This window comes from Nomascus leucogenys, chromosome 25, assembly GCF_006542625.1.
Source record: "Nomascus leucogenys isolate Asia chromosome 25, Asia_NLE_v1, whole genome shotgun sequence".
NCBI classification, from domain to species: Eukaryota; Metazoa; Chordata; class Mammalia; order Primates; family Hylobatidae; genus Nomascus; species Nomascus leucogenys.
The window spans coordinates 28,958,901-28,986,563 of record NC_044405.1 but is presented as its reverse complement, the minus strand read 5'-3'; the positions used below and the strand labels follow the sequence as shown (position 1 = coordinate 28,986,563).

Here is a 27,663-nt window from a genome sequence, read left to right as displayed (position 1 = left end):
CCATGATGGAGACCCAAGCCACTCTCATGATGATCGTTCCCAAGGGCACTGCAGAGGGGAGGAGCTGTCCCCTCCTCCGTGTGGCCCACGCAGAGCTGGTGCAGGTCTGAGTGAGCTTGCCAAGACAGGCCATTCCCAGCCCCAGACTCCAAAGTGTCCCCAAAAGGTCAGGGAGAGGCTATGTGCCCCTGACCCCAAGGATATGCACAGGTCACAGGGCAGGGCCCCCGCTAGACAGCAGGAGCATGCTGCTCTGTCAGCCTGTTTCCCCAGGACAGAAACCCTGGTGGGTGGGCAGGCAGGCAGGTCTTGAGCCCTCACAAGACACCAGAATACAACATAATCCTTTTTAATCTGAAGTGCAGACTACATCCTCACGTTAGAAAACTCCATCTTTTTTTATCCCTAAGTTCTTTATCAAACCTTTATGTTAAAGATATAAATAAGTCATACAAAGTTCATGTGAATACCTCTCTGAGAGGCATTTTCAACGTTCATGACCGTTCACCCGGCCCCACTCCTGGGGCCGGGTGCCAGTGTGTGCCGGCCCCTGGTGTGACCCATCGGCTCGCTGTCCTGATGGGCTACGTGTGTGCACAGGAAAAGCAAGTCACTATCACTAGCAACAGTATTTCAGCTGCTCTCTGGACCCCTCCTCTTTGCTGGCCCAGGGGGCACAAGGGTCCCACCTCCCTGGCAGGTCTTAGCTGGCACAATCCAACGCTGCAACCGGCTGGCTCTAGGCCAGCATCCCTTCTTCTGAGTCTCTGCCTCCTCCTCCGAGCAGGTGCAGGCTGTCGTCTTCAGATGCTTCTGCCTCCTCCTCACTTCCCAGCGGGTCTAGGGAGCGTTTTGTGCCCCGCTGCTTGGAAACTGCTAGTGCGTACTGCATGTTATAGCGGTTCCAGCTACAGCTGTCAATCACACACACGGACGGGTCAGTGCCAGCAACACCCAGGCCCTGGCCTGTCCTGCACCCCACCACCTCCTCTGCGACCCCCGAGAAAAGCAGCAGGGGCTGGACATGCCGGTTCCTCCACCTCAGCAGCCATTTGTTTCCTCTTTTCCCTGCCCCAACAATCTGGTTCTGCCCCACCCAGCCCTGGGGCAGCAAAGGCCTTCAAGGACCCAAGGACCCAACTGTAACATCCCATCCCTTTGGGGTCATGCTGGCAGCTCAGCCCTTCCGCTGGGCCCAATCTAGATGGCTTCACCAGCAAGTTCCACCAAACACTTAGGAAGAGACCGCTGCAGAGCTTATGTGGTGTTTTGGAGCGAGAGGGGAGGAAGGCACGCTCTGCATCAGTTAATTTCCTGAGTTAATGGAATAAAGGAGAAAAGTGACACCACCATCACTTTACATAGAAAAGCACCTTGTAAAGGAGAACTGAAAGATAAATGGGTGAGAAAGGAAGGAAGGCAGCGCCCCATCGCACCTGCAGGTCACAGGACCCTCTATGCAGGACTCTTCCTGACAGCCAATGGCAACCCTACAGATTGGCAGTGAACGCCTAGACAGGAGGTCCAAGGAACAATGCGCTTACGTGAACTCTAAAAACATCCCATAAGAGGGAATAAATCTAAAGGAGCTCGGCCAGGTATGGTGGCTCATACCTATAATCCCAGCACTTTGTTTGAGAGGCAGAGGCAGGCAGATCACCTGAGGTCAGGAGTTTAAGACCAGCCTGGCCAACATGGTGAAACCCTGTCTCTACTAAAAATACAAAAATTAGCTGGGGGTGCTGGCGTGTGCCTGTAACCATAGCTACTTGGAAGGCTGAGGCAGGAGAATTGCTTGAACCTGGGAGGCGGAGGTTGCAATGTGCCAAGATTGGCACACAGCCTTGGGCGACAGAGTGAGACTTCATCTCAAAAAAAAAAAAAGAATAATGAATTTAAAAATAAATAAATACATACATACATAAATAAATACAGGAGCTGGACACCCCTCCTCCTCTACAGAGCTCTGTGCAAAGTCCAGGACATCTCAGCCGAGGGAAGGCCGAGCACCAAAACTGTGGATCAGGGCACATCCCAGCCTTCTGTAGGGCACCCAGAACACGAGGGGAGGAAAGGCTTGACCTAGACTCTGGGACTCGTTCCAAAGACTGAGTGACACTTCAAGGACAGACGGGAGGACCACATGAACCCACAAGGCCCAAACTCAGGCCTCAGCCCCTGAACCCTGGACAGAGCAACTTGCAGACAGGGCAGAGAACAGACCTTTCAGAAACACAGCTGGGAAACCTGGCAACTGACTGGCAACAGAGGGTGATACCCCTCACATGGCTACTCTGAGGCTTGCCTAGTCCCGGCTCTGCTGGACCTTTAGGGAAGGTGAACTGCTAGGGACAAAAAAGGCACAAACCACAAAGAAATGACAGGAGAAGAGGCGGGCACCCCTGCAGAGTGAGCACTGTGGAGGGCCGGGCCCTGTCCTAGGCCCGCGGATGAATCCTCGCAGCAGCAGCACCCTTTTCTAGGGGAGCCACAGCTCAGGGCAGCCACACCTCCAGGACTCCAGGCTGCCCGGCTTCACAGTCCTGTGACCACCCCCACTGCCTGTGCAGGTGACCTGCAAATTCAGGAAAGGCTGCCTGGTCCTACGAATGGGGCAATCCCTCTAAGAGCCTGGAGGATTCCGGCCACCCCTGGAGCGCGCCACCTGCAGCCTGTCTGCCTGCCACAGTGCTTGCTGCTTTCCATTCAGCGCCAGGCCATTTCCCAAGCTGGTCAACCACGGGGTGGCCGGGCAAGTGCAGTTCACCCGCAGGTGAGAAGACAAGCCTCCAGCACTGGTTCCTTTTGTGCTCAAATCAGATGACACAAGGAGCACTCCACAGTGGGGACCAGCAGGGGACTGTGCACCCCACCCACCCCCAGGCCCTGTACCTGCACGTACAGTTTTGACAGGTCGTCCAGGTGCCGCTGGATGCTCTTCTGCAGGAACTGAATGACAGGCAGCAGCGTCCCAGCTCTGAAAGGGAGACTCCCTAAGCGTGCGGTGCTCACCCCATGGCACAGTGGGCTCACTTCATGCTGCATTTGCATGTCAAAGTTCCCTTTATCCAGCAGGACAAGCTGGTCCAGTGACCTGAGCCACAGATGAACTGCGGGGGAGACCCTCTACCTGGACTTCAGCTTCTGTCCGTGCAACATGAGCAGTTTGTGAGTCCAGAGGAGGTAGAATTCCAGGTGGCGAGACACTTCAAAGGAGGAAGCTAAAAACTCCAGCACTTTCTCCACATACAGTTCAGGAAGGGAGGAGGTGACCACTTCAACTGCAAAAGGAGAAAAAAACATGCTTATTCTGCCAACACCTCAAACCAGGGGAAAAGAGGGTGACCCCTGGCGCCCAACACCGAAGCCCCGACTCACTCTCGCCCCTGGGCACTGCCTCCAGGGCCTCCTGCACCAGTTTGCTCTCGTTGAGCCGGAGGGCCATGAGGATGGCCCTGGTGAAGTCCTGCTGGCGCAGTGCCTCGCGCACCCTCCCGGGGGTGACACTGGTGTCCAGCTCAAACGGGTCAAAGAGCACGCGGGTGTCCAGGGAGTAGATGAGGAGTCCCTCCGTGGTGGTGGCCGCCCAGCAGCGTCCTGGGAAATTAAGCAGTGCTTTCCTAAAAATTTAAGCTCATTCCTCCCGACATTTTTTTCTTTTCTTTTTTTTTTTTTTTAAAGAAACAGTATTAAGTACATTCCCCCGGGACAAAGTGCAAAAGTCAAGAGGAACCGGGACGTCTGCCTTTAGCCCCCACCCCACTACTCCCCTGGGAAGGAATGAATGGATCATCCCAGAAGTTACTCTCCCAGGGATGCGCATATAAGCAAATATGTACATGCATGCGTCCTCCTCTCCTGACACCAGGAGCCAGCCAAGTCTTCTGTCAAGCTCAGGCTTCTTCAGCTCCGCAGGCCCTGTGGTCTCTGCTACACCTACTCAGTGCTGCACGGAGCACTAGAGACAGCCAGAAGGATCCGCCAACGAAAAAACGCCCAGTAAAATGTCCCAGTAAAACATCAGTGACCAAAGCAGGAGGCCGGCCAGATTTGGCCTTTGGGCCCCAGGGCACAGACCCCTGGCTCACATGGGCCTCTCTGCCCCTGGCTCTGACACTCAGTCTAGGTTGGAGCACGCTTGCCAATAGCCCTGCTCCTGGCTCCTCTGTGTGGGGACTATGTGCACTGCCAGGCTCCACAGGCCCATGGCACAAACCCTCCTCCCCACTGCAAGAGGATGGGGGCAGTGCGGAGGAGACGGGCTCTCCATGATGGCAGAGCTGCCGCAGCCAGGCAGCACGTCCAGGGCACTCGGGGAGCTGCTAGAGCAAGGGCATGCCAGGCCTGCCATGTTTCAAAGCTCAGTGCATCTGAGGTTGGCACCGTCATAGCCGTCCATCCTCAGGGACAACAGCCATCTTGTGGCCTGCAGGGTTTGCAGGGCCATGTTCATACCCAGGTGCACAGGGCACAGCCCAGGGCCTGCAGGCAGCTCCATGGTGGCCAGCCTTGCCCCGGCACAGATGCCACAGTGCCCACCGGCACCAAAAGCCCATGGCTCAATGCTCACCAGTGGGAGAGAAGTGGAGTGAGGTCACCCTGATCTCAGGTTTGAAGTGCCGAGAACTCATGTCACCTGGGGAAGAAAGAAGCGACAGTGGTCACTGGACAGCACATCCAGGCTGCCCTCCCCATGAAGCAAGTCATCCTGCGGTCTGCCGGCTGTCTGGGGGGTGCCGTGGGAGCCCCATCAAGAGCAGCAGCCTCTACTCATTGGGCCCTGCACAAAACGGCGGCATAAGGAGCCCTTCCCTGGCTGCAGCTGCGGCAGGTGTGCCCGTGCTGGGGCCGCAGAGGCTGTTCTGGGTGAGCTGCCAAACAGATGGCCCAGCCCGTGGGGCAGATGCTCCAAAAAGCCAGCCCGGCCAGCAGACTGTGTGTCCAACCCAGAAAAGGGCCCCGGCCCAGCCCAGGAGTGGGTCTGCTGTGCTCAGCACGGTACCCTGGGCCTGCATATGGAGGCACTCAGGGTTTCTGGCTGGCGAGTGTCCCATCAGGATGGTCTACCTGGGACCCGGATCTTCTAGAGCACCTGGCTCTCTGTGCGGCACACGTGGCCTCATGCCAGAATGCTCCATGTGCTGTGCAGCAGACGGGGGGCACCCAGTCCCAAGAGCAAATGGATGGGTCCCACCAGGGCAGGGAGGCCACGTGCAGCAACACATGGGCAGCTTCTCCTGCCACAGGGGCTGACGGCACCAGCACCAACCCACTGGGCCTTCAACACCCCCAGTGTCCAGCAAACGTCACCACGTAGTGACCATTATTTCCACACACTGCAGCCCCAACCAGGGGCATGTGCACGGTCACCCAGGACCGGTGACTGGTGGGCAGATGCGGGAGGAACCTCTGCTCACCTTTCCTGACGCCTGGCAGTGGTATTGCGACTCCATCCTCCTGCCCAGCATCCTGATCAATTAGTGCCAGGTTGCCAAATTCTGTCATTTTTCTTCGGTTCAAAAATTCCTAGAACAGCAAAAGCAGTGGATGCCTTGCTTCTGATGGCCTGGCCACCTGGCCCTCCTCTCCTACCCTTGCTCTTTGACCCCAACACCAGACCAGCCTCAGCCCTGTCTAGAACGAGGACAGGGAGAAAGCCCTGCAGCGCCCCAGGGACCCTTCCTGCAGAGGTAGCTGCAGACAGGGTGGGTGTGGAAGCTGTGGAGCGGGGCAGGTATGGAGGCTGTGGAGGGGGATGGACTGAGGTCTACATGCCGGCATTGCTGCCACCATCACAAGGGCTGGGGCTCACAGTGAGGATGGCCGTCTACTCCCTCGTGAAAATGCCAAGGACACTTTCCCCCAGAAACACTTAGGGGACGGTGGGCTTCTGCCCCGATGGGGCGTGGACAGGTGAACCCAGCAGCCACACCCCTGCTTAGAGGCTACCAGGGCTCCCTCACTCTCATTCTGAGGTCCTGCAAGAGCCAGCATGTGAGTGGGACCTGAGCCAAGGGCTGTGCTGAGGGGGGAGGGCAGGCACCAGTGGGGACAGTGAAGGCAGAGCCCTGTACGCGGGACCCCAGGCAGGAAGCCATCGGGCAAGGCCTACCAGCACCCTCTTCATTCACTCCTTCCCTGACAGGAATCCATGTCTCCCAAGCCAGCGTGTGCTGGGCACTGCCCCCTACAGCTCCAGCCTCATAGCAACCACCCTCGGCAGAGTCATCCACAACAGGGGTCCCCAACCCCTGGTAGCAGCCCATGGCCTGTTAGGAAACAGGCTGCACAGCAGGAGGTGAGTGGTGGGCAGGTGAGTGAGTGAAGCTTCATCTGAATTTACAGCCACTCCCCATTGCTCGCATTACCACCTGAGCTCTGCCTCCTGACAGGTCAGTGGCAGCATTAGATTCTCATAGGAGCACAAACCCTATTGTGAACCACACATATGAGGGATCTAGGTTGCACCCTCCTTCTGAGAATCTAATGCCAGGTGATCTTGATCTGAGGTGAAACAGTTTCATCCCAAAACCAATTCCCCCAACCCTGTCTGTGGAAAAATTGCCTTCCACGAAACTGGTCCCAAACGCCAAAAGGGTTGGGGACCGCGGCTCCACACACGGCTGAGGCAGGCACTGGGCTTCACGGCCGGGCTATGCTGGGGCAGGTGGGGGGTCCGTGCACTTAGATACAGGACAAGCACCACAACTGTGCCCAAGGCCCCGTGGAGCCAGGAGTGCAGAATGCAGGAGCCCGACGCATTCCACCTGCACTGGAAGCAACATCCGTCCGGCCCCGCGCTGCCGGCTCACCTCCATGGCGTCCAGAGACAGGTTGCAAGAGATCTCGAACCTCTTCATGAGAATCTGCTCGCGGACGTGGTAGATGCACACGAACTTGGACATGCCTCCCGCCAGGATGCTCTGGCCGTCTGCAGAGTAGCACAGGGTGGTGAAGGCCCTGGGTGGAGAGGAGACGTGGACTTAGGGTGGCCACCGCGGAAACCTCAGCATATGGCTCCTAAAAACCAACTTCAGGCCAGCACGGTGGCTCCCGCCTGTTATCTGAGCACTTTGGGAGGCTGAGTTGGGAAGACTGCTTGAGTCCAGGAGTTCAAGACAAGCTTGGGCAATCCAGCAAGACCCTGTTCCTACGGAAAATAAAATTAACTGGGTGTGGTGGCACGTGCCTATAGTCCCAGCTACTCAGAAGGCTGATGTGGGAGGATCACTTGAGCCCGGGGGTTGGAGGCTGCAGTGAGCCATGATCGCACTCCTGTACTCTAGCCTGGGTGACAGAGCGAGACCGTCTCAAAAATCAAAAATCAAAATAAGAATAAATAAAATAAAAACTAACCTTAGGAAATAGAGGAGATCCTATACCAGCCCTCCAGGAAGCAAACGCCAGCCTCAGCAACTTTTGCCAAGGCCTGCTGCCTCAACTCAGGCGAGAATTTTAAAACCCACAACGTCCAATGGTGCTGTCACCTGGTTCAGCTCTGAGCCAGCACCACCCTTAGATGCTTCAGCTTCCTGAGAGTCAATGTCTTTTTCACAAAAGGAACAAGTGGCTCAAGGAACGGTGTTCCCTGCTGAGGTCAGCACAGAACGGCGGCCAGTCGGCCTCCACCCTAAGCAGCCTACTCTCAGTCACGTCTGCTTAGTCCTGCAGAAACCAGAAACCAGCCCTTACCGCCCCACTCAACAGACGCCTCGGGGTGGACAAGGTCCCTTAGTTATGACAGTAGAGAACAAAGAACAACAGAAAAAATGAGCAAAGTGGACGTCATCAGAACTAAGAGTGCCACCAAAACGGTGGAAAGACAGTTCACAAAGCGGAACAAATATCTGCACATCAGGTATCACAGAAACCCCTAAAATCCACAACCAAAAACCAAACAACCCAATTCAAAAACGGGCAAGAGACCTGAACAGACACTTCTCCAAAGAAGACTTACAAACGGCCAAGCTGCAGATAGAAAATGCTGAATGTTATTAGATAAACCACAATCACAACTACAGTGAGATACAAATTCACATCCACCACAACAGCTCTCATTAAAGAAAATAATAATAAAGCAACAAGCGCTGGCAAGGAGGTGGAGAAGCCAGAAGCCAACAGCGTTCCTCGTGGGAATGGCAACCGTGCAGCTCCTCCAAGCTGGAAACAGAACCACCAGCACCCAGTTCACTCTGGGCGAACCCATGAGGACTGCACACAGGTGACCACTTCCAAGACAGGGTCACTACTTCCTTCTGGAGGAAGACCCTCTGCTGAACAGGCTTCTGAGCTCCTGGGACACAGGTCCAGGCCCCAAGGCCACACCCACCCCAGGCACATCCCACAGATCCCCCCCCTTCTCCTAAGCCTGACCCCCACCCAGGTGAGCCTCATACAGCCCAGCCAGGACCCCGAACAGGCAATTCGGTGAGTGCTGTGCTGGCCCAACTCCTCGAGACAAGGTGACACTATTTCTTCACCATCCACGTAGCATTCTCTAGCCAGGTGAGGTGACTGAGGACCTGCATTTTTACTCTTAGGAGGCTGCCAGGGCTGTTTTCTGCTTTTGTTTGTTTTGTTTTTGAGACAGGGTCTTGCTCTAGCACTCACGCTGGAGTGCAATGGCATGACGCCATCTTCACTACAGCCTTGACCTCCCAGGTTCAAGCGATCCTCCTGCCTCAGCTTCCCGACTAGCCAGGACCATAGCCACCACACCTGGCTAATTTTTCTATTTTGTGTAGAGATGGTGTTTTGCCATGTAGCCCAGGCTGGTCTCAAACTCCTGGGCTCAAGCAATCCACCTGCCTCGGCCTCCCCAAGTGCCGGGTCTCTGGTGTGAGCTCGGGCACCCGGCTGCTCTCCCCTCTGCACACCAGGACAATGTCATAATTCAGGATCAAGGTTTGGAAGTGGATGCAAGCTCTCAGCTGAACAAGTTTATGTTCAGCAAATCCAGACGTCCTCCTATACTGGGGGCTGTGCAAGCCCAGGAGTTGAGGAGGACATGGCCTCTCCCCAGAGGGCTCAGGACCACCTGCCTCCACCCACAGGGACTCAGCGGTCTCAGGAACGAAGGACAAAGCCAAAAATGGAGAAGCTGCAGGAGCCTGGTGGCTGTCTGGGGTCTCGAATCAGGAGGCCCGACGCCGACACTCACTTCCCCTTGGCCGCGTGCTTGGCTGTAATCTTGTCCAGCTCCTTCCTGCCGGTCTTGAGGTCATGCCTGCCCTCAATGGAGCCCGTCTGCACCGCATTCTCGGGGTCCCAGAAGGTGATCTGTGAGTTCAATGTGGCCACAGCCAGCTCCGCACCATCAGGGCGAAAAGTCACAGCCAGAGCTAAACAGAGATGCAAAGTAAGGCCCAATGAAGACCCCAGTCTCCCACAGGCAGGCCACCAACCATCCTTGGCTGGAGACCAGGCCGTGCCCTGGCACCCCTAAGAGACCAGCGCCTGTTTGGTCTGGTACACAAGAATCTCCTCCCAGGAGAAACTCCAACAACCAGGAACAGGGCAGCAGGTGTGACGGCATGCTGCTGGTCCCCAGGCCGCTGCTGCCTGCTGCCTCGTGCTCACCATCAGAGGTCAGGGCCAGCGTCTCCTTGGTCCTCCAGCTGTCAAACATGTCCCATAGGCGCACCGTCTTGTCCCAGGAGGCACTGGCCAGGATGGACTTCATTGGGTTAAAACACAGACCACTGATGGGCCCTTCATGTCCAGACAAAACCTACCGTAGAGCAAGAAGGCGTGAAGAGTGGAGGTGGCGGCCGAGGCGGCTCTCTGGGCAGGTCTGGGCCAGGGGCATGGGCCCTCGGAGTATAACCTCAGCTCCCTGTGCTCCTCTCCCAGGAGACAGGAGGGCCCCTCCTGAGCCCCAGCCCTGCCCCTCAGGGTGCTTACGTCAAGGAGCCTGCCTGTCTGCATGGACCACACGAAAATCTCAAAGGAGTCCTGCGCCCCTGCAGAGACGATCTCGCCACTCGCATCCACCGCCACGCAGGAGAACTGGGTGGGGCGTGGAGAGGTGAAGGTGCGGAAGTTTCGGTACCTGCACAGAAGAGGCAAGGTCAGCGTCACGTGCCAGGGTGCCCTGCCCCAGCAGCTGCGCTGCAGCCTCACCCTCCACCTTCGCCTCTGCGTGGGGGAAGCCTACCCCGAGCCAACCCGGAGCAAAGACATCACCTGTGAAGGTCAAAGGCTCGCACGGTCCCGTCCATGGATGAGGTCACCACAACGTAGCCGGTGGCAGTAAAGGTCACGCCGGTCACCCCGCTGGAGTGCTCCGTAAAAGTGACGAAGCAGAAGCCGCTGAGGGTGTTCCACACCTTGACCTGCGGCAGGACAGGAGGGGCGGGGACAGACCCCAACCCTGTGTGCCACGGCTTCAGCCAGGATCCCTGTCCCCATGCCGCTCCATCTAAGGTGCTTGCCCCTGTACTGCCCCATCCCTGAGACCCTACCCGTGAGTAATACCCCATCCCTGAGACCCCCAACTGCGACTGACACCCCATCCCTGAGACCCCAACTGTGACTGACACCCCATCCCCGAGACCCCCAACTGCGACTGACACCCCATCCCTGAGACCCCCAACTGTGACTGATACCTCATCCCTGGGACCCCCGCACGTGACGCCACATGCTGAGAGCCTTGCCCCTGTGCCCACGGCTGCCCTGGCTCACCCAGCCTCCTCCACAGGCCTGAGGCTGTGATGAGTGGGTGGTGAGTGGGCAGTCTGCCCCAGTTTCTTCCTGTCACCTCCAGGAAAAGCCCATTTAAAGCCCAGATGGCCTGCGGGGGCACTGCACACACCAGAACCCTGTGGATGCTGGCCAGATGCCAGCTGCCGGTACCATGGACCCACCCTCGGCCACGTACTGGAGCCCCTTGGATGCTGGCTGGATGCCGACTGCCGGCACCACAGACCCACTCTTGGCCACGCAGCCACCACCATGCAGGAGACCAAGTCAGAAAGGGGAAAGAGGGACACCCAACCCTCTCCATTCAAATTTGTCTATGATTTTAAACGCCTACTGAGCTAATGAGCCTGGGTGAAGCTGTGAACACCAGCCCTACTGTCAAGGCACAGCCCCACAGACTGCTGCATCTTCAGAGCCCCCCAGGCACAGAGGCCAACAGGACGGGGACAGGAGCCTACCTTGCCGTCGTCCCCGCCAGTCACGATGTACTGCCCGTCGGGCGAGTAGGCCAGGGCCACCATGCTGTTGAAGTGGCCCTGCTGCTTGAGCACGTAGGACTCACTCTGCCACTCCCACACCAGCAGCTGGCCCAGGCCTGTGCACACGGGGGGAAGCTGGGGTACCTGGCTCAGGCCCACCCCAGGTCAGATGGGCCCGGCCCACCTTCCCACTTGGCACAGGCCTGAGAAAGCTGCCAGGCAGCGGGGGAAACGCACAGACCCCCAAGCATAGGCCGGGACCACTGCTCGATGCTGCAGCTCCACCAGCCAGTGATGGGCCCCGCCCATGCAACCCAGTGGCTGCCGGTCACAACTGAGACAGGCTATGACCCCCAACCCTTGAGCAAGAGGCTTAAGACAGAGAGGTGTTTGAGGAGGGCCAGGGCAGGGAGGGCACCCCCGGGAGGCAGCTGGAGGAGAAGAGGGCACCCCCTGAAAGGCAGTTGGAGGAGGAGAGGGCACCCCATGGCAGACAGCTGGGGGAGGGGAGGGCCCCTTCTGAAAGGCGGCTGGGGGAGAGGAGGGCACCCCATGGAAGACAACTGGGGGAGGGGAGGGCACCCCCAGTGGGTGGCTGTCAATCAAGTAGGCCTGTAGCCGGGCAGCAGTGGTCCCTAATGGGGAGTCCATCTCTACCACCCAGGCTGGGGACAAACCTGAACAGCCAAAAGCAATCCAGTCCCCCGAGCTATTGATGGCCACTGAGGCGATGCTCTGATCTGAGATGCTGCAGAGAACGGGCCTATAAGTGGGAGGCCAGCCTGCCCAGGCTGAAGCCCCAGTGCCCACTCAGGGCAGCCCCAGACACCAGATTCTATCCCTGTATGTCGAGCTTACCCCACCCACTCACCAGACTCCAACAGTTCACTTCAGTTCAAGTATCAGAGGGCCGGGTGCAGTGGCTCATGCCTGCCATCCCAGCACATCGGGAGGCAGAGGCAAGGATTGCTTGAACCCAGGAGTTCAAGACCAGGCTGGGAAAACCCAGCAAGACCCGTCTCTACAAAAAATTTAAAAACTAGCAGGGTGTAGTGGCGCACACCAGTGGCCCCAGCTCCTCAGGAGGCTGAAGTGGGAGGATCATTTGAGCCCCGGAGGCAGAGGTTGCAGTGAACCGAGATTACACCATTGCACTCCAGCCTGGGTGACAGAGCAAGACTCTGTCTCAAAGAAAAGAATCAGAGAAGGCCCAGAGGGGAGGCCAGGGTTCAAAAACTTGCAACTTCACAATTTTATGAGCATAGTATTTTTGTTGTCTGTGTCTCACAGATGAAGAAAAGCGGAGACAAAATCTCGAAAGGCTGTGACTGACCCGAGACCAGTGTTGCTGACTGCCGGTGGGGGCGGCAACACTGTCGCACTGACCAGCACCAGCAGCTGGGCAGGTTTCGGGCTGGCGTCCTGTAGCCTGAGCTGGCACTCCAAGTGGCTCTGCTGCCCCCACTGTTAAGGGCAGGCTTGGCTGGGCCCTGAGATTCAGGGCCAGTGAGTGCATAAAACCACATCCCACTGCAAGCAAAGGCTTACCTCAGGGAGTGGATGAGGTTAAACTCTGGCAGCTCATGAAGATGGAAGATTCCAGAAGCAAAGCCAGTGACCAAGAGGTGAGACTTCTTATGAAATGCTGCAGCTGTCAGGTTGTTAAAATCTCCTTCTTTATTGAAGAAGTACCTGAATTGACGAGAGAGAAGAGTTGTGAGGAGGAGCGCAGAGCCAGGCTGCCACCCCAGCTCGCTCTGGGCTCCAGGACACAGGCTACAGATCCAGGCGGGAGGGCCCAGACCTGCCCTCTCCCTCTCCACCTCAGGCCCCGAAGCTGCCCGCCTCCATCCCAAGCTCGGGACCCCAAGGGAACCTCACACAGCATCTCCACTGTCGCCAGCTGGCCCCACAGCAGAGCTAGTGGTGCATCCAGAGGCAGCAGTGCCCATGGGAGGCAGAGGAGGTGCGGGAGGCGCAGCATGGCTGCCGGGCATACCCCGAATCCCATCATCCCCTGCTGCTTCCTCCTCTAAGGAACCCTCGGTCCCCATCAGCAAACGAAGGTGACCCTGATGGCGCCTCCGCCCTCAAAACCTCCCCAAGTCACAGTGTAGCTCAGCCCTGGTCCTTCCCTCTTCTTTCTGGCCCCCGTCCCTCCTGAACAAGTGACAGGGAGCACTGGCTGCCAATGCAGGAGGCCCTCCCTTCACATGCTTCGCGCTGACAGCCCGCAGTCCCCACCTAGCAGGCACACTGTCTTCCTGGAGCTGCCTGGAACCTCCCTTCACCAGGGCGGGGTTGGGGGGGCCCATCATCCCTTCCTCTTCCTCCAGTCCCCGCTCAAGTCTTGACTCCAACACAACACCCCCAAGTCCCCGCGGGCACTGACCCACCCGCGGGCACTGACCCACCCGCGGGCACTGACTCACTCGCGGGTACTGACCCACTTGGACCTGTCCTGGCCACCCTCCAACTCCGCTGCCCTTGGCAAAGCACCCTCCTCCCACTGGAGTCCAGCCGGCCTCTCCCTGCTCCTCAGACCCAGGACTCTCATGGCCACAACTCCCACCTACCCATCAGACCCCAACAACCTCCAAACGCAGCCCATTCTGGCTGCCTAGCTCCCTCCACAGGCAGGGCCTCGTGTGGGTGCCTTCCCCGCCCAGGGACCCCAACTGCCACCCACCTCCGCACGCAGCCACCTCATCACTGCACCTCTCCTCCCCAGCGAAGAGGAGGCCTCCCAAGGGTGGGCAGTGTGTCTCAGTGCCAAGTTCAGAGCCCTGCACACAGCAGGTGCTAAGTAACTGCAGCAAGGAGGGGCCCAGGCTGGGACACCCGGGTGACAGAGACACCATAGCTGTGGGCAACTCTGCCTTCATGTGATCCTGACCAGCCTCCCCCACAGCCCAGATGCAGGACACCCCGAATCAGGGGGGCATCTCTGCCAGGGCTCCAGGCACAGCTAAGGCTGTCCCACGAGCAGTCCGCGGGGCCAGGCTCTGTCTCGTCTCATCTGGGGGACTGAGTTCGGATGTGGGGCTGCACAGCCCAGCTCAGTGCCCGAAAAAGCACCAAGCACCACCCACCAGCGGGCCCCGAAGCAGGACTCAGACCACCCGCTGCGCCCACTCACAGCCCGGCCCCTCCCTCCAGCCTTGCCAAATGCTCTCCCAGCGTCTCCCTGCACAAGGCCAAGGGACTATTGCTCACACCAAACTCCACAGAAGCTGGTGGGGCCACTGTCAACTCCTAACCCCCTTAGGGCCCAAGATGCTGCTATTCCCGTCACGGAGAGGCCGCACACCTCCCTACCCCCTATGCACCCCTACCCACCGCCCTCCACCCTGCCCTGGGCACACAGGCAGCTCAGATAGCCGAGGCAGGGACCCTGCTTAAGGGGCAGGGTCAACACCCAAGCACTCAAGGGTGCCCAAACCGGGGCCCTGAGACGCAGGCCTGCTCTCTGTACCTCCCACTCCTCGGCCCTGGGGACCCCACATCCAGATCCCTCCGAGGGCAAGAGATTCCCACAGGAGTGCCCCACTGCAGCCCACCACACGCTCGGAGACCTACTTGGCCAGCCGTGAGTACTTCACTTTTCCTGTCTTCTCCTCCTCGGCCGGAGTGGCTTTTCCCCGGATGGTGGTCTCTCTGTCTCCCTCCTGGTCCTCCTCCTCCTCCTCTTCCTCCTCCCGCTGCAACAGGTCTGCTTTCCAGCCTGCAGGGGGCTTCAGCCGCAAGCCCTCGGGGGGCGTGTCACACTGCCACATGCACAGCACTCCGTCCTGGCTGAGTGAGTACAGCTGCAAGGGGAAGCACAGGGTCACCCCAGCCCCAGCCACACTGGCCCAGCTGCCACAACCCAGCACCTCCCTCCAGCTCAGATCCAAGTACCAGCGGCACCGAAGGCCCCTCTGAACTCTGAGAACAACTCTCAATGGGCCGCAACAGCTGCCGTGGGTCCCTAGATGCCCCCAGGCCACATGGGAACAGCCTGGGGGAATCACAGTATGAGGCCACCTGCAGCCTGGGGCCTCCCTGAACTGGCCGCTTTTGGCCACTGTCAGGCTAGGGAACTTGGCAATGGGACGTACGTCCAGGCTGTTGGATTCAAAGAAGCAGGCCACGATGGCATCCTTATGTCCCCCCAGCGCATAGTAGATGAGGTTGTCCCAGCGCTCGGCTCCGAACACCCAGGTGGACATGTCTTTGCTCCCAATCACAAAGCACCTGGAAAAGCGGGAGGTGGCACCTCCTCAGGGCGTGGCCACGACAAAGCAGCCAGATGCACGTTCCACAGGGCCACACGGAGACCGCTACAGCCCCACGTGGTCTCAGAGTGAGCTGAGAAGCCTCCAGGCACAGGAAGACACCCCGGCACAGCCCCTGCCCTGTCTGCCTTCCTCACACCTCCCAGACGCTGCCCGAGCCAATCGCAGCATTCCTGGTTTCCGGGACAAACAGGTGAAAGAGCGGCGCAGGGGCAGGAAGCTCAGCCACAGCACACACTTCAGAGCCGCGAAGACTCGACCACAGCCACCCAGCCAGTCCCGCTGGTGCGGGCAGCACCCAGCCCCAAAGGAGACCGAGACGCCATTGCAGAACGAAGCTGCAGGGCCCAAGGGGGGGACCTGTCCAAGGGGCCTCTCTCAGGCCCCACTCCTCCCAAGCCTCCGAGGCCGCACCTGGAGTCATCCGTCCAGTCGATGCAGGTGGTCTCATCGTAGGGCCCAAAATACGTCTTGTCCAGAACAAAGGCGTTGAACTCCCGCTTCTTCCCAGGGGCATGATACATCTGGGCAATGTTACCCTTTGTGACAACAAACTTCCTATGGAAGGAATGCGGACACAGTTGATATTCAAGACCAGCAGTGGCCCTAAGGGCGCTGTGGAGTCTCAGCCTGCGCCCACCTGGGCCTTCTGGAGTCCCGCCTCCTGCAGGAAGGAGGCTGAGGAGCAGAGGAAGCGGAAGTCAGGGAAGAAACAGCCCTGGAGGGAGGGCAGCCTGGCTACACCAAGCCTTCTGCTCCAGAAAAAGGGGTCACCAGTGCCAGAGATTGGGCCGTGTGCCCAACGTCACAACCCGGGGCCCAGGGAAAAGAACTGGGCAGTGGGCCTCACTGTTGGCACGCACGGCCAACCCCCTCCTGCCCCACAGCCATCCCCCTTACCTGCCATCAGGGGAGAAGGACACGCTGTGCACAGAGCCCTTGAAGTGGAAGTGGTGCAGCACAGACCTGCAGACCAGGCTGACCAGCAGCGCATCGCCCCCTGCAGGACGCCAGAGGTCACCACCGCGCAGCTACCCCACCCAGGGGCCACCCCAGATAAACAGCTCAGGAAAAACGGAGAAAGGTCTTTCTTGCGTCCACTGTGAGGAGTCAGGACTGAGAATGCCCAAGGGCCATGAGGCCCTGCCCTGCCACAGGTGATGCCACAGACACAGCCTGCGGCGGAGACGCAGCCTCACCCGTGACACCCTCATCCCCAACCCCCACCCGGGCCCCGACACGGAAGCGACTGGGGAGTGGATTATTTCAGACCCACACAGCCCTGAGTCCTCCTCACTGGTCCCCTCAGTACCCCCCGACATCAAGGGCAAGTACCTTCATCAACGATGATAGCAAGGCGGCCATCTGGGGACAGTCCCACACACTTGACGTTGTACCGAGTGGCCAGGGGCAGCGTGTCAGATTTGTTGCTGATAAAGACAAAAACCAGTGTGCTGTTGGTCCTCAAGTCACATGAGGGAGACAGGCCAGGCCTGGCCTGGGACCAGTGGCCTACCCTCCCCAAGTAGCGCCTCCAATCTTACTGGACCCCACGTGCCAGAGCTCATCTGTGGATACCCCCCACTCCTGAAAAAGAAATGACATTGTTGGCCGGGCGTGGTGGCTCACACCTGTAACCCCAGCACTTTGGGAGGCTGAGGCGGGTGGATCACCTGAGGTCAGGAGTTCCAGACCAGCCTGGCCAACAATGATGAAACCCCATCTCTACTAAAAATACAAAAATTAGCTGGGCGTGGTGGTTGGCACCTGTAATCCCAGCTACTTGGTGGGGGGCCCGAGGCAGGAGAATCGCTTGAACCCAGGAGGTGGAGGTTGCAGTGAGCTGAGATCATGCCATCGCACTCCAGCCTGGGGGACAAGAGTGAGACATTGTCTCAAAAAAAAAAAAAAAAAAAAAAAAAGAAACCACTTGCTTTGCTCATCCATAAGCAGCAGCTCCTCATTCATTCAAGGTTGATGGCAACATTGCGGCAATTCAGTCCCATCTTCAGGCTCTGCTTTCATTTCTAATCTTCTTGCTATTTTTACTGCATCTGCAGTCACTTCTTCCACCAAAGTCTCGAACCCTTCAAAGTCATCCATGAGGCTTGGTACTAAACTTCTTTCAGACTCCTGTTAATGTCGACACTTTGCTCTCATTGAATGAATCATGAAATGACTAGAATGGTGACTCCTTCCCAGAGAGCTTTTTATTGGCTTTTCCCAGATCCATTACAGGAATCACTATCTCTGGCAGCTAGAGCCTCACAAAATATAGTTCTTAAATGGTAGGACTTGAAAGTTAAAGTTACTCCCGTAGGCTGAAGAAGAGATGTGGTGTTAGCAGGCATGAAGACAGCATCTCCTTATGCGTCTCCATCAAAGCTCATGGGTGACCAGGTACGTTGTCCAACAGCAGAAATATTTTGAAAGGAACCTTAGTGGGTTCAACAATGGGCTGGAAAGATTCAGGAAACCATACCGTAAACAGATGTGCTGTCGTCCAGGCTTTGCTGTTCCACTTATAGAGCACAGGCAGAGTAGCTTGAGCATCATTGTGAAGGGCATTAGGGTTTTCAGAACGGTGAATTAGCACTGGCTTCAACTGAATGGCCCCAGCTGCATTAGCCCCTAATAAGAGTCAGCCTGTTGCTTGAAGCCAGACATTGATTTCTCTCTAGCTATGTAAGTCCTCGATGGCATCTTTTTCTTTTTTTTGAATTTATTTATTTTTAGACAGAGTCTTGCTCTGTTGCCCAGGCTGGAGTGTACTGGCACGATCTCGGCTCACTGCAACCTCTGCTTCCCGGGTTCCAGCAATTCTTCCACCTCAGCTTCCTGAGTAGCTGGCATTACAGGAATGTGCCACCATGCCTGGCTAATTTTTGTACTTTTAGTAGAGATGGGGTTTCACTATATTGGCCAGGCTGGTCTCAAGCTCCTGGCCTCAAGTGATCTGCCTACCTTGGCTTCCCAAAGTGTTGGGATTACAGGCATGAGCCACTGCGCCTGGCCATCTTTTTCCAATAGAAGGCTGTTTTGTCTCCATTGAAATTTTGTAGTTTGGTGTAGTCAGCTTCATCAATGATCTCAGCTAGATCGTCTGGATAACTTGCTGCAGCTTCTCCACCAGCACTTGCTGCTCCGCTTTGCACTTTCATGTTGTGGAGATGGCTTCTTTCCTTAAACTTCATGAACCAACCTCTGCTAGCTTCCAACTTTTTTCCTGCAGCTTCCTCACCTCAGCCCTCACAGAACAGAGGACAGGTAGGGCCTTGCTGTGCATCAGGCTTTGACTTGCTTAAGGGAATATTGTGGCTGGTTTGATCTTCTACCTGGATCACTCAAACTTTTATCCGTATCTTCAATAAGGCTATTTTGCTTTCTTGTAATTTGTGTGTTCACTGGAGTAGCACTTTTAATTTCCTTCAAAAGCTTTTTCTTTGCATTCACAGCTTGCCTGTTTGGTGGCAGAGACCTGGCTTTTGGCCTATTTCAGCTTTTGACATGCCTTCCTCACTAAGCTGAGTCCCTTCTAGCTTCTGATTTCAGATGAGAGTTGTGTGACTCTTCCTTTCACATGAACACATAGTGGCCACTGTAGGCCATTATTAATTGGCCTAATTTCAATATTGTTTGTGTCAGGGAATAGGGAGACCCAAGTAGAGGGAGAGAGACGTCGGGGGGTGGGGAGCAGCCCGTCGGTGGAGCAGTCACAGCACACACAATGCTTACCGATTAAGCTCACCATCTTATGTGGGCATGGATCACGGCACCCCAGAACAATTACGATAGTAACAGCAAAGATGATCACAGATCATCCCCACAGGTATAATAAACTTTGAAAGATTGCAAAATTACCAAAATGTGACACAGAGACATGAAGTGAGCCCCCGCTGCTGGAAAAACGGCACCGAACGACTTTCTCCAAGCAGCGTTTCCACACACCTTCACTCTGTGGTAAAACAGCATCCGCACAGAGCCGTGAAGCAAAGCGCCAACAGCACACAGGAAGAAACCGCTAAACCCCAGTGAAAAACACTGACCTCCAGCTGCAGAGCTAGATTTGGGCCTGCCCGTCCGACTAGTGAGGCCCAGTGGCAGCAGGGCTCCCGAGCAGGGGTCCAAGGCACCTTTAAGTCCCCCAGCAGCCCTGGCCTCTCAGCCCTTAGGGGCATTCCCTGATGGGGGAAGGGCTAACCCTGCGCTACACCTTTTCCCCCACCCACCCTTCACAGCACAGAGACAGGGTCCCTTCCCAGGTAACAGAGCCAAGTGACACACCACTTTATGGGGCCTGGCTAAGGCACTAGAACGAAGAACTGGGTCTGGCTGCCAATTTCCACAACTGATCTGCGACCCTAATCCATCTTGTAGTCCTGTCCTGGGCTCCCTTAATTAACGGGTGTACCATTAAAAGGAAGGCACAGAAGACACTATCAGTTTTCATGTTACTTAAAAAATAGTGATAATATGGCCGGGCGCGGTGGCTCACGCTTGTAATCCCAGCACTTTGGGAGGCCGAGGCGGGCGGATCACGAGGTCAGGAGATCGAGACCACGGTGAAATCCCGTCTCTACTAAAAACACAAAAAATTAGCCGGACGTGGTGGCGGGCGCTTGTAGTCCCAGCTACTCGGAGAGGCTGAGGCAGGAGAATGGCGTGAACCTGGGAGGTGGAGCTTACAGTGAGTCGAGATCGTGCCACTGCACTCCAGCCTGGGTGACAGAGCAAGACTCCGTCTCAAAAAAAAAAAAATAGTGATAATAGTAATCAATATCACTATTATAAATACCACTTTCACATACTTACTTTTTAAGGTCAAATACAGTGACTCTATTGCCCACAGGACTGATAACTGAATTTCCATCGCAGGTAAAATTTAGGTTCCCACGCCGGTACACTGTACCCAGCAAATTTGAAAACTGTAAAGAAAACAAAATTGTCTTAACACAAAGAAAACAGTCGACTCCCAGAAAAGCACTAAGTGAGGCATCTGGGCAGAGAGATGGCATAGAAAACCCCACCTTGGGGGCCCGTTCACATTTCCTGGTGAAGAGAGGAAGAAGTGAGCCTGATCCTCAGGAGACCAGAGGAGCCCGGGGGGCCCCAAGCTCCCACAGAGATGGGTAAGATGTCCCTGTGAGCACTGAGGAAGCCTCCCAAGACAGGAGGCGCCTGCCAGGTGAAGAGGGGCATGGAGTCCACACTTCACCAAGAAAAAAGCTGCAACAATGGAACAGCACCCCAAAAGTGCTTAGAGCTCAAGGCATCCGGAAGTGTTGCAAGCCGGCATCCTATTGACTAATTCACGAGCACGAGCGTTCACTGGAGACTGCCATGCGCACAGACACGCACACCTTATATTCTATCTCTAGCAGGAGCGGATGAGAAGTGTGGGAGGAAGGGCTACTTTAAAGGGTGGTCACGGAGAGCCACCTGGAAGGGTCACCTGAGCTGGACTCTAAATGGGAAGGCACCAGCCAGGCCCCGAAGCTGTGAGTGGACAGCGCCCTCAGGACCTCAGGGAGGTGCTTGGTCAGCAGAAGGACTTTAAGCGGCCAGGCAGGCTCCAAGGCACATTTTTTGCCACCTTGCAATAGGAATTTGAGGGGGTTGAAGTCCTGGCCTGTGAGGACGTGGATATGGTTTCCGGTTTGGTGCTGGGCACACAGCGGTGCCTCCACCAGCACAGGGGACACAGGAGCAGCACTCTGAGGGGCCAGTACCACGCTCAGTTTCGGACACGACAAGTGTAGTACACGGTGGGCTCAGCAGCAGGCGCCCCGTGCAGTCCTGGAAGCCCCAACAGTCAGGGCCACTGTGCGAAACGCGGGCGTCCCCATAACCAGCCAGCTGTAGCAAACGCTTCAGAGACCCCCAGGCCGGCTCCGCGGCCCCCTCTTATTACCTGTCTTACCCGCTTCCTGCACTTCACATCTGAGACAAGTCTTCCCCGGCGCTCAAGGCTGAGGGCGTCTGCCTCAGGAATTCCCTCCGGCCTCGGGAAACACAACTCACACCTGGGTTCCCCGCCCTTCCGCTCACCTGGACGCTCGCTCGTTAGGGAGCAGCCCCGGGCCCCGGGTCCCTCCTGTTCTCACCCCTCCCGCGCGCGCCCACGCCCCGCCCCACCTCATCCCTCCCGAGGGTGCTGGGCCCTCCCCGACCGCACCAACTCCAGCCTTTGGGCTGGACCATACTCAGGTTAAAAATATCCCGGGACCCCGACAAATGTCCCTGTTCCCTCCGAGAAGCCGTCGGCGCCTCCGTCCCAGCTCTCCCAGGAGCCCCACCCCAGCCCGGCGTCCCCGAGGCCACGGGCGCGCAGACCGCCGGCGACCCCCACGCGGCCAGACGCCGCCAAAGCAGACCACGCGTCCCCAGCCCGCCCGGAGCCAGCACAGGCGCCGTCCACCGGAAGAGCCGCGCCGATCGAACAGACCGCCCGCCGCCCGCGCTCACCCGGTAAGCGAACTTCATCACGGCCGTCGCACGTGTGCCGCAGCTCAACCCGGCGGCCGCCCACAGAGGCACTTCCCCGGGGTCCGCGCGGCACCTCCCACAGTACGCACTTCCGGGAAGGGACGGCATGCACCGCCCACAGCGCGCGCGCCCGGGGCGGGGCCGCGCACCACAGCCCGCAGCGCCCCAGGCGGCCAGAGGAGCCTCCTCGCCCTCGCCCCGCCCCAAGGCGGAGTTTGAACGCGAGGCCCAACCCCTCCCAAGGCGGGGCCTTCTCCGGGCCCCGCCCACACCCCGGAGCCACACTGCAGGGCGCCCTCCGCACGGACGCCCAGCCTGGCACAGCAGCGTCCACAACATTTGGGTGAGCCCTGCACACCCAAATGTCTTCGTTCTTGTGAACTATTGGGTAAGGAATTATGAATAAAGTCCCGAATGCTGGCCAGTGCGGTGGCTCACGCCTGGGAGACTGAGGCGGGTGGATGACCTGAGGTCAGCAGTTCGAGACTAGCCTGGCCAACATGGTGAAACACCGTCTCTACTAACAAAAATGAGACGCATGTCTGTAGTCCCAGCTACTCGGGAGGCTGAGGCAGGAGAATGGCTTGAACCTGGCAGGTGGAGGCTGCAGTGAGCCCAGATGGCGCCACTGCACTCCAGCCTAGGCAACAGAGCATGACTGTCTCAGGAAAAAAAAAAAAAAAAAAAAAAAATCCGAATGCTTCCCAAAAGGCAAATAATCTATGCCCAAGAGTCAGGAACAAGGACTAGGGAGATAAAACAATAAAATCTTCACATTACATACTGTTGTCACACCATGTCGCAGCAAAAGATCCAGTGCAAAACAGTTTCTTCTTAAAATGTGTATTTTCAGAATTACAATGCTTACATTTTAAACAGTCTTAATACAATGGTTTTAATCTAACAATATATTACATAATATGAAAAATGACTTTTCACAGTAAACCATGAAAATGGAATACCTGCAGTGTCAAAGTCACCAACTTGTCACCTTTTCCAGTCACAAAATCCCAACACATTCTATTAATGATGCCTGGGGGTCTTACAGCCTGATGTATATAGGATGAATAAATGTAGAGAAAGGAGCATTTTCATGAAAAATAAAATTTAAAAACCAGGTAAGATTTATTTTAAAGAACACAGTTGAAAGTAAAACATTTAGATCAGCCCAGTTCGCCCTTTTATAAAAAGTAGTAGAGCTTTTCATTTTATATACAAACCTGGAGTGTCTGATTTCATTTTAAAACTTAATTTTAAGCACTAAAGAAAATTTGAATAGAAGCCTATGTGTATTTCCTCTGCTAATTCTGTATGGGATATCTAGCATCTCCACTAAGAGTAATTAATACAGGAATCTGACCCTCCTAGGCTGTGCTGACAATGGAACTGTTGTAGGTAAAGTCATTTTCAGATTAAATACAACAATTTCCACATTAGAATCAGAAGAGTTATAATTTTTCCAATCATAGGACATCCCATGAAATTCACAAAAATTATAACTTATTTTATTTTCCATTTGGCAGTATTTACATGTTCCACAGATATTTGTAAAATGGCTGCAAATTCCTTGCTTTTTAGATACATATTGTATATCTGGCTTCACAATTATTTAACATCTCTTATATCTTTATCAACAAAACCAGCTTGTCTCAAACACATAGACCTTACTTTATATAAAACAATAAACATCCAAGTACAGTTACTCTTTTAGGACTTTTATGATGAACATTAAGAAAAAAATGACAATTCTGGGTGACATTCTTCTTTGTCTTACAGAGGCAGAAGCATTCATGTAACATAGTTTGCTAAAGATCTTTTGGGTAATTAGGGGGAAAAAAACTGATAAACTTGATTTCATTCCATTTCCAGGCAATAAGAGTGCGCTGTAAACATTTTAAATTTCCCCTTCACTTTCTTCCTCTAAATATATACGTAGTTGGATAATTTCATCCTGGGAGTAGAACCAGATACAAGAAAATCAAACAGTAATAAACGAAATATTTAATCACATTCCCTCTTCCAGAAGGTAAGAGAGAAAGCTACATTATACACTGGGGAAGGCTCCCAGGCTGACAACATGGATTACAGGCTCTTCTGACACAATCAAATCTCCCATCTCTTTATTCACAGGACTTGGTAGAAATGCAGGGCAATCGTCAATTTTTACAATAAAAAACCTTATTTTAGAAACCCTAAACTTATCATTAGATTCTGAAGTTCTAATTTGCTAACTAGTTTGACCAAGTTTGTTAGTTTTAAACTGCACATGAGGAAGATAAATTTCTGCAAAGTTTAATTACACAATTATTTATCTTCTTTACGTCTCCAATTTCTACAAACGAAAAAAACAGGAGGAAAAAAAAAATCACACCACCTTTATTTATTGAATGAGCTAAAAGACAACACAGAGAATACTGGAAATGACGGCTGTCATGTTTCCCCGGTCTGTGCCTCCTTCCTCCCACGCCCCACCGCCTCCCGCAAGCACAGTGCTGGGCAGGAACCCGGTGCTCCTTCTCTCCATGACTTGCATATCCACGGGGATTCACACGAGGGCCACCCACTGCCGGACCCAACTCTATCTGCTTGCGCTAATCTTGTCAAGTTCAATTCCAAGCACATTTGCCCAGTAAATTAAGAGTACTCTATTTCAAATGTACAAAAATACGTTGCTTTGGAGAGCTGGAAAAGGTTTAATACATACAACACTTATTTACAAGCTGTGACTTTCATACCTGTAAAAACAAAACACTTATTTTTGTCCTTGATTTTTGGTGCAACTTAAACATTACATCAGTTAGTCTGTATTTTTAAAAATAATAAATCAACCATATGTACAATTAAATTTACAACCGAAAGCAAATAATCCATTGGAACAGTGTGACTGCAACTCAGTAGACCAGTGGAGGCCATTCCAGGACTTGAGTCCTTCCCTACGACCAGACCAAAAACACATGAGGACCTCTCTCATCCTCACGGTGGAACATCTTAATTTCTAAGACTTAAGATGCAAAAGAAAAATAATGATTATACAGCTACAATTACATGTAAAGACTTTAAAGGGACAGAAAAACAACATATTAACCCCCACATATATAATGATCATTAAATTAAATATATTTAACTCCCAGTACATATGATATTCTATCAACATTATGGAGGACCACAGGGTTCCAGAAACATTTATCCCTAAACCACCTCACCGCTGAGGCGCTCCTTACAGCCGGGTTTCAGCTTTCCTCAGTACCTTTCACGTGGCTCCAGCTGATGGGCCTCCAGGTCCCCCAGCTCCGGCATCCCAAGGCACAGAAGGGGTTATGATCCCTCCCTCCCCCCACCCACCTCCCCTAGAAGGGTGTTATTCTAGAAAAGCACAACGAGAGGATCTGCAGTAAACGGCTGTTTTACCCTTAGGGGACACAAATCCACCCCGATCAGGAAACTGGGCAGCTGTGTGACCAGAAAGGCACACACGTCACTAAGACTGTGAGGCCTGCTGAGTGTCTACCTGAAAGACGGCCTTCCACGAAGAGCCAGCAGACGGAGGCTGTTCCGTGGAGACGGTGTGGGTGGAAACTTTCATGAGCAGTGTGTGAGGTAGGGGAGGGAGGCCGGGGCTCTGAGTAAGCGGCGTGGGACAGGGTGAGAAAAGCAGGAATCTGAGATCACAGGCGGCATGAAAACAACAACAGAACTCAGCTGGCCAGCTGTGTGATGACACTCTCTGATGTCCCCACGGCCAGGCAGGACCACTGAAGGTCTGGTTGGAGCCAGAACGGAGAAGAGTCCAGTCACAGTCACATAAAGTGCCCTCCTAGCTGGGAAGTGGCATGTGTTCACCCTGGCGTTGTCATGTTACACTGACTTCCAGGACGTGGTCGTCTTGGCTGGGGATGACCAGCACTTGCGTGCCCGAGCTGGAGTTGAAGACCTGGCCGGCCGGCAGTGCCTGCAGCCGGGGCATGGGTAGGCCTTTGTGCTCGCTGCTGCAGGCCGAATGCACGCTGCCCCTGCTCTTGAGGCTGCTGCTGTCCGGCTGGTCGTCCCCGTGCTTGTCTACCGACAGGCTGTCGTTTTCTATCCAGCTGTCTGCAAAACACACAGGAAGTTAGACCCAAGCTGCGCCGACACTCACCTGGGGACGGGCAAAGCCACACGGAGCCAGGCTGAACGTGCAGAATGCCACCCGAGGCTGCCCCTTTACAGAGCACTCTGCGCACAGAGGCTTGGCGTTCAGAGCAGGTGCCTGAGATTCTAACAGCAGATGAGGCTCTGGTACCAGTTTCTACTGGCACTGAACACATGCCGCTAGTTCTCAAACCCGCTCAGTCCTAAGTTTATCACCTCTCGCACAAAGTGACCACCTGCTCAAATACTGAAGGTAAACTTTTTCTTAAGAAGTCCTTACCAGCGTCCAGTTGGGAGGAGTGTGCAGAATGATGGGGGAGGTACTTGAACAGCCTGACATCGGGCAGGGGGAGATACCCCGCGAAGAGCGGCATCACTTCCATGTGGACCCTGTAAGTGGCCCGAGCAGCCACTGGCATGGAGATGACACCGCAGCTTTTCCCACACACTGCCCAATTGCTACTGTTGTCGACAACTGAAATGAGAGGAAGCACTGTGTCATCCAGGACGGGCCTTCCAGTACTCAGGCGAGAGTCATGGCCATCGTTACCCAATCCTCTCACCCGACACTGACAAAACACTGCGGACACAGAGCCCAGTGCCTTGTAGCTGTGCCTGAAGATAAAGCCATGCACTTTCACGGTGACAACCCCTATTTCATTGAGTCCAATTTCAATTAGTTCTGGATTAGAATGAATTACGCTGGACGTGTACAGAAAACTGCATTTTTCCTGTGAGGTTAATAAATGAATGATTTAATTTTGTTTTCAAATTTTTGTGTCATCTTCCAAAGTATGGTTACTTTGGCAGTTAAATGAGTTCTGTCTGGTAAGTGGCTGTCTCCAAGACCACTGGGTCTGAAGCCAACTCTGCCACTCAGAAGAGCATCTCAAGGCCTCCAGGCTCAATGACCTCTGTATAGTGGTGAGAACACCACCGGCCTCACAGAGCTGCTTTTTAAGGATGGAAAGAGAATACGCATGAGGAAACGCATAATGGAAAAAGTTCACGCAAAAATGGAATCCAAAGATGAAAACAGAAAATATAAGCTTTATTTCTCAACATAAGCCCCACCAAGGTCAAGACATGTTTGTGAGCAATGATGCCATTGCTTACAATGCCATTTAGTCCGTCCCTGAAGAACTGGGAGGCCTGAGAATTTAGCCATGCCAAGGTAGTCTTTTTCTACATTATTAGCTGAATAAAAATGGGTGCCTTTTAAAGACTTTTTAAGATCAGGAAACAAAAATAAGTCAGAAGGAGCCGAATCAGGTCCACAAGGTGGATGCCTCATGATTTCCCACTGAAACCCTCACGAAGTTGGGCTTGTTAGAGGAATGAGGAGGAGCTTTGTCGTGGTGGAGGAGGACTCTCTAGTGAAGCTTCCCCACGGGTTTTTCTACCAAAGCTCTTGCTGTCTTCCTCAAAACACTCTCATAATACACAGATGCTGTTGTCCTTTGACCCTCCAGAAAGTCAACAAGCAAAATGCCTTGAGTATCCCAAAAACCTGTTGCTGTGGCCTCTGTCTTGACCAGTCTGCTTCTGCTTTGGTGGGGCCACCCCACCTCTTGGTAGCCATTGCCGTGTCT

At 54.8% G+C, this 27,663-nt stretch overlaps 2 protein-coding genes across 5 annotated transcripts in view; both read right to left on the bottom strand.

The window, feature by feature from the left end:
- Positions 1-333: 333 nt before the first annotated feature.
- PWP2 (PWP2 small subunit processome component) lies at positions 334-22,117 on the bottom strand. Of its 2 annotated transcripts, none has more exons than XM_030806368.1 (21): positions 21,923-22,117; positions 20,270-20,382; positions 16,793-16,887; positions 16,358-16,457; positions 15,872-16,015; positions 15,281-15,416; positions 14,760-14,989; positions 12,729-12,872; positions 11,858-11,928; positions 11,160-11,296; positions 10,186-10,334; positions 9,904-10,051; positions 9,580-9,730; positions 9,161-9,341; positions 6,813-6,960; positions 5,418-5,526; positions 4,571-4,636; positions 3,379-3,597; positions 3,131-3,281; positions 2,903-2,977; positions 334-914 (listed from the first exon to the last, which is right to left on the bottom strand). In XM_030806368.1, exons 1-21 carry the CDS (start codon positions 22,049-22,051, stop codon positions 740-742), a joined length of 2,871 nt encoding a protein of 956 aa, XP_030662228.1. In that variant the 5' UTR covers positions 22,052-22,117; the 3' UTR covers positions 334-739. The 2 variants fall into 2 exon arrangements, with proteins under 2 accessions (XP_030662228.1, XP_030662229.1); XM_030806369.1 differs by lacking the exon at positions 21,923-22,117 and adding an exon at positions 20,910-21,086.
- Positions 22,118-22,770: 653 nt separating this feature from the next.
- Positions 22,771-27,663, bottom strand: part of TRAPPC10 (trafficking protein particle complex 10) — a 92,347-nt gene continuing 87,454 nt past the window's right edge. For all 3 annotated transcript variants that reach the window (XM_030806365.1, XM_030806366.1, XM_030806367.1), the window contains 2 exons: positions 26,352-26,546; positions 22,771-26,032 (listed from right to left, as the gene is read on the bottom strand). In XM_030806365.1, the coding sequence (XP_030662225.1) occupies positions 25,794-26,032; positions 26,352-26,546 (434 nt within the window). In that variant the 3' untranslated portion in view covers positions 22,771-25,793. The remainder of the gene's footprint in view (positions 26,033-26,351; positions 26,547-27,663) is intronic.

What these genes read in the sequence shown, in the direction of transcription:
- PWP2 (XM_030806368.1), bottom strand. Translation starts at nt 22,051, where the DNA reads ATGCCGTCCCTTCCCGGAAGTGCGTACTGTGGGAGGTGCCGCGCGGAC. An exon ending in GACTGGACGGATGACTCCAG is followed by an intron (nt 15,417 to 15,871) that starts GTGCGGCCTCGG and finishes CCGCTTTTCCAG; the next exon opens with GTGCTTTGTGATTGGGAGCA. An exon ending in ACTGCCAGGCGTCAGGAAAG is followed by an intron (nt 4,637 to 5,417) that starts GTGAGCAGAGGT and finishes TTTCTTCCCCAG; the next exon opens with GTGACATGAGTTCTCGGCAC.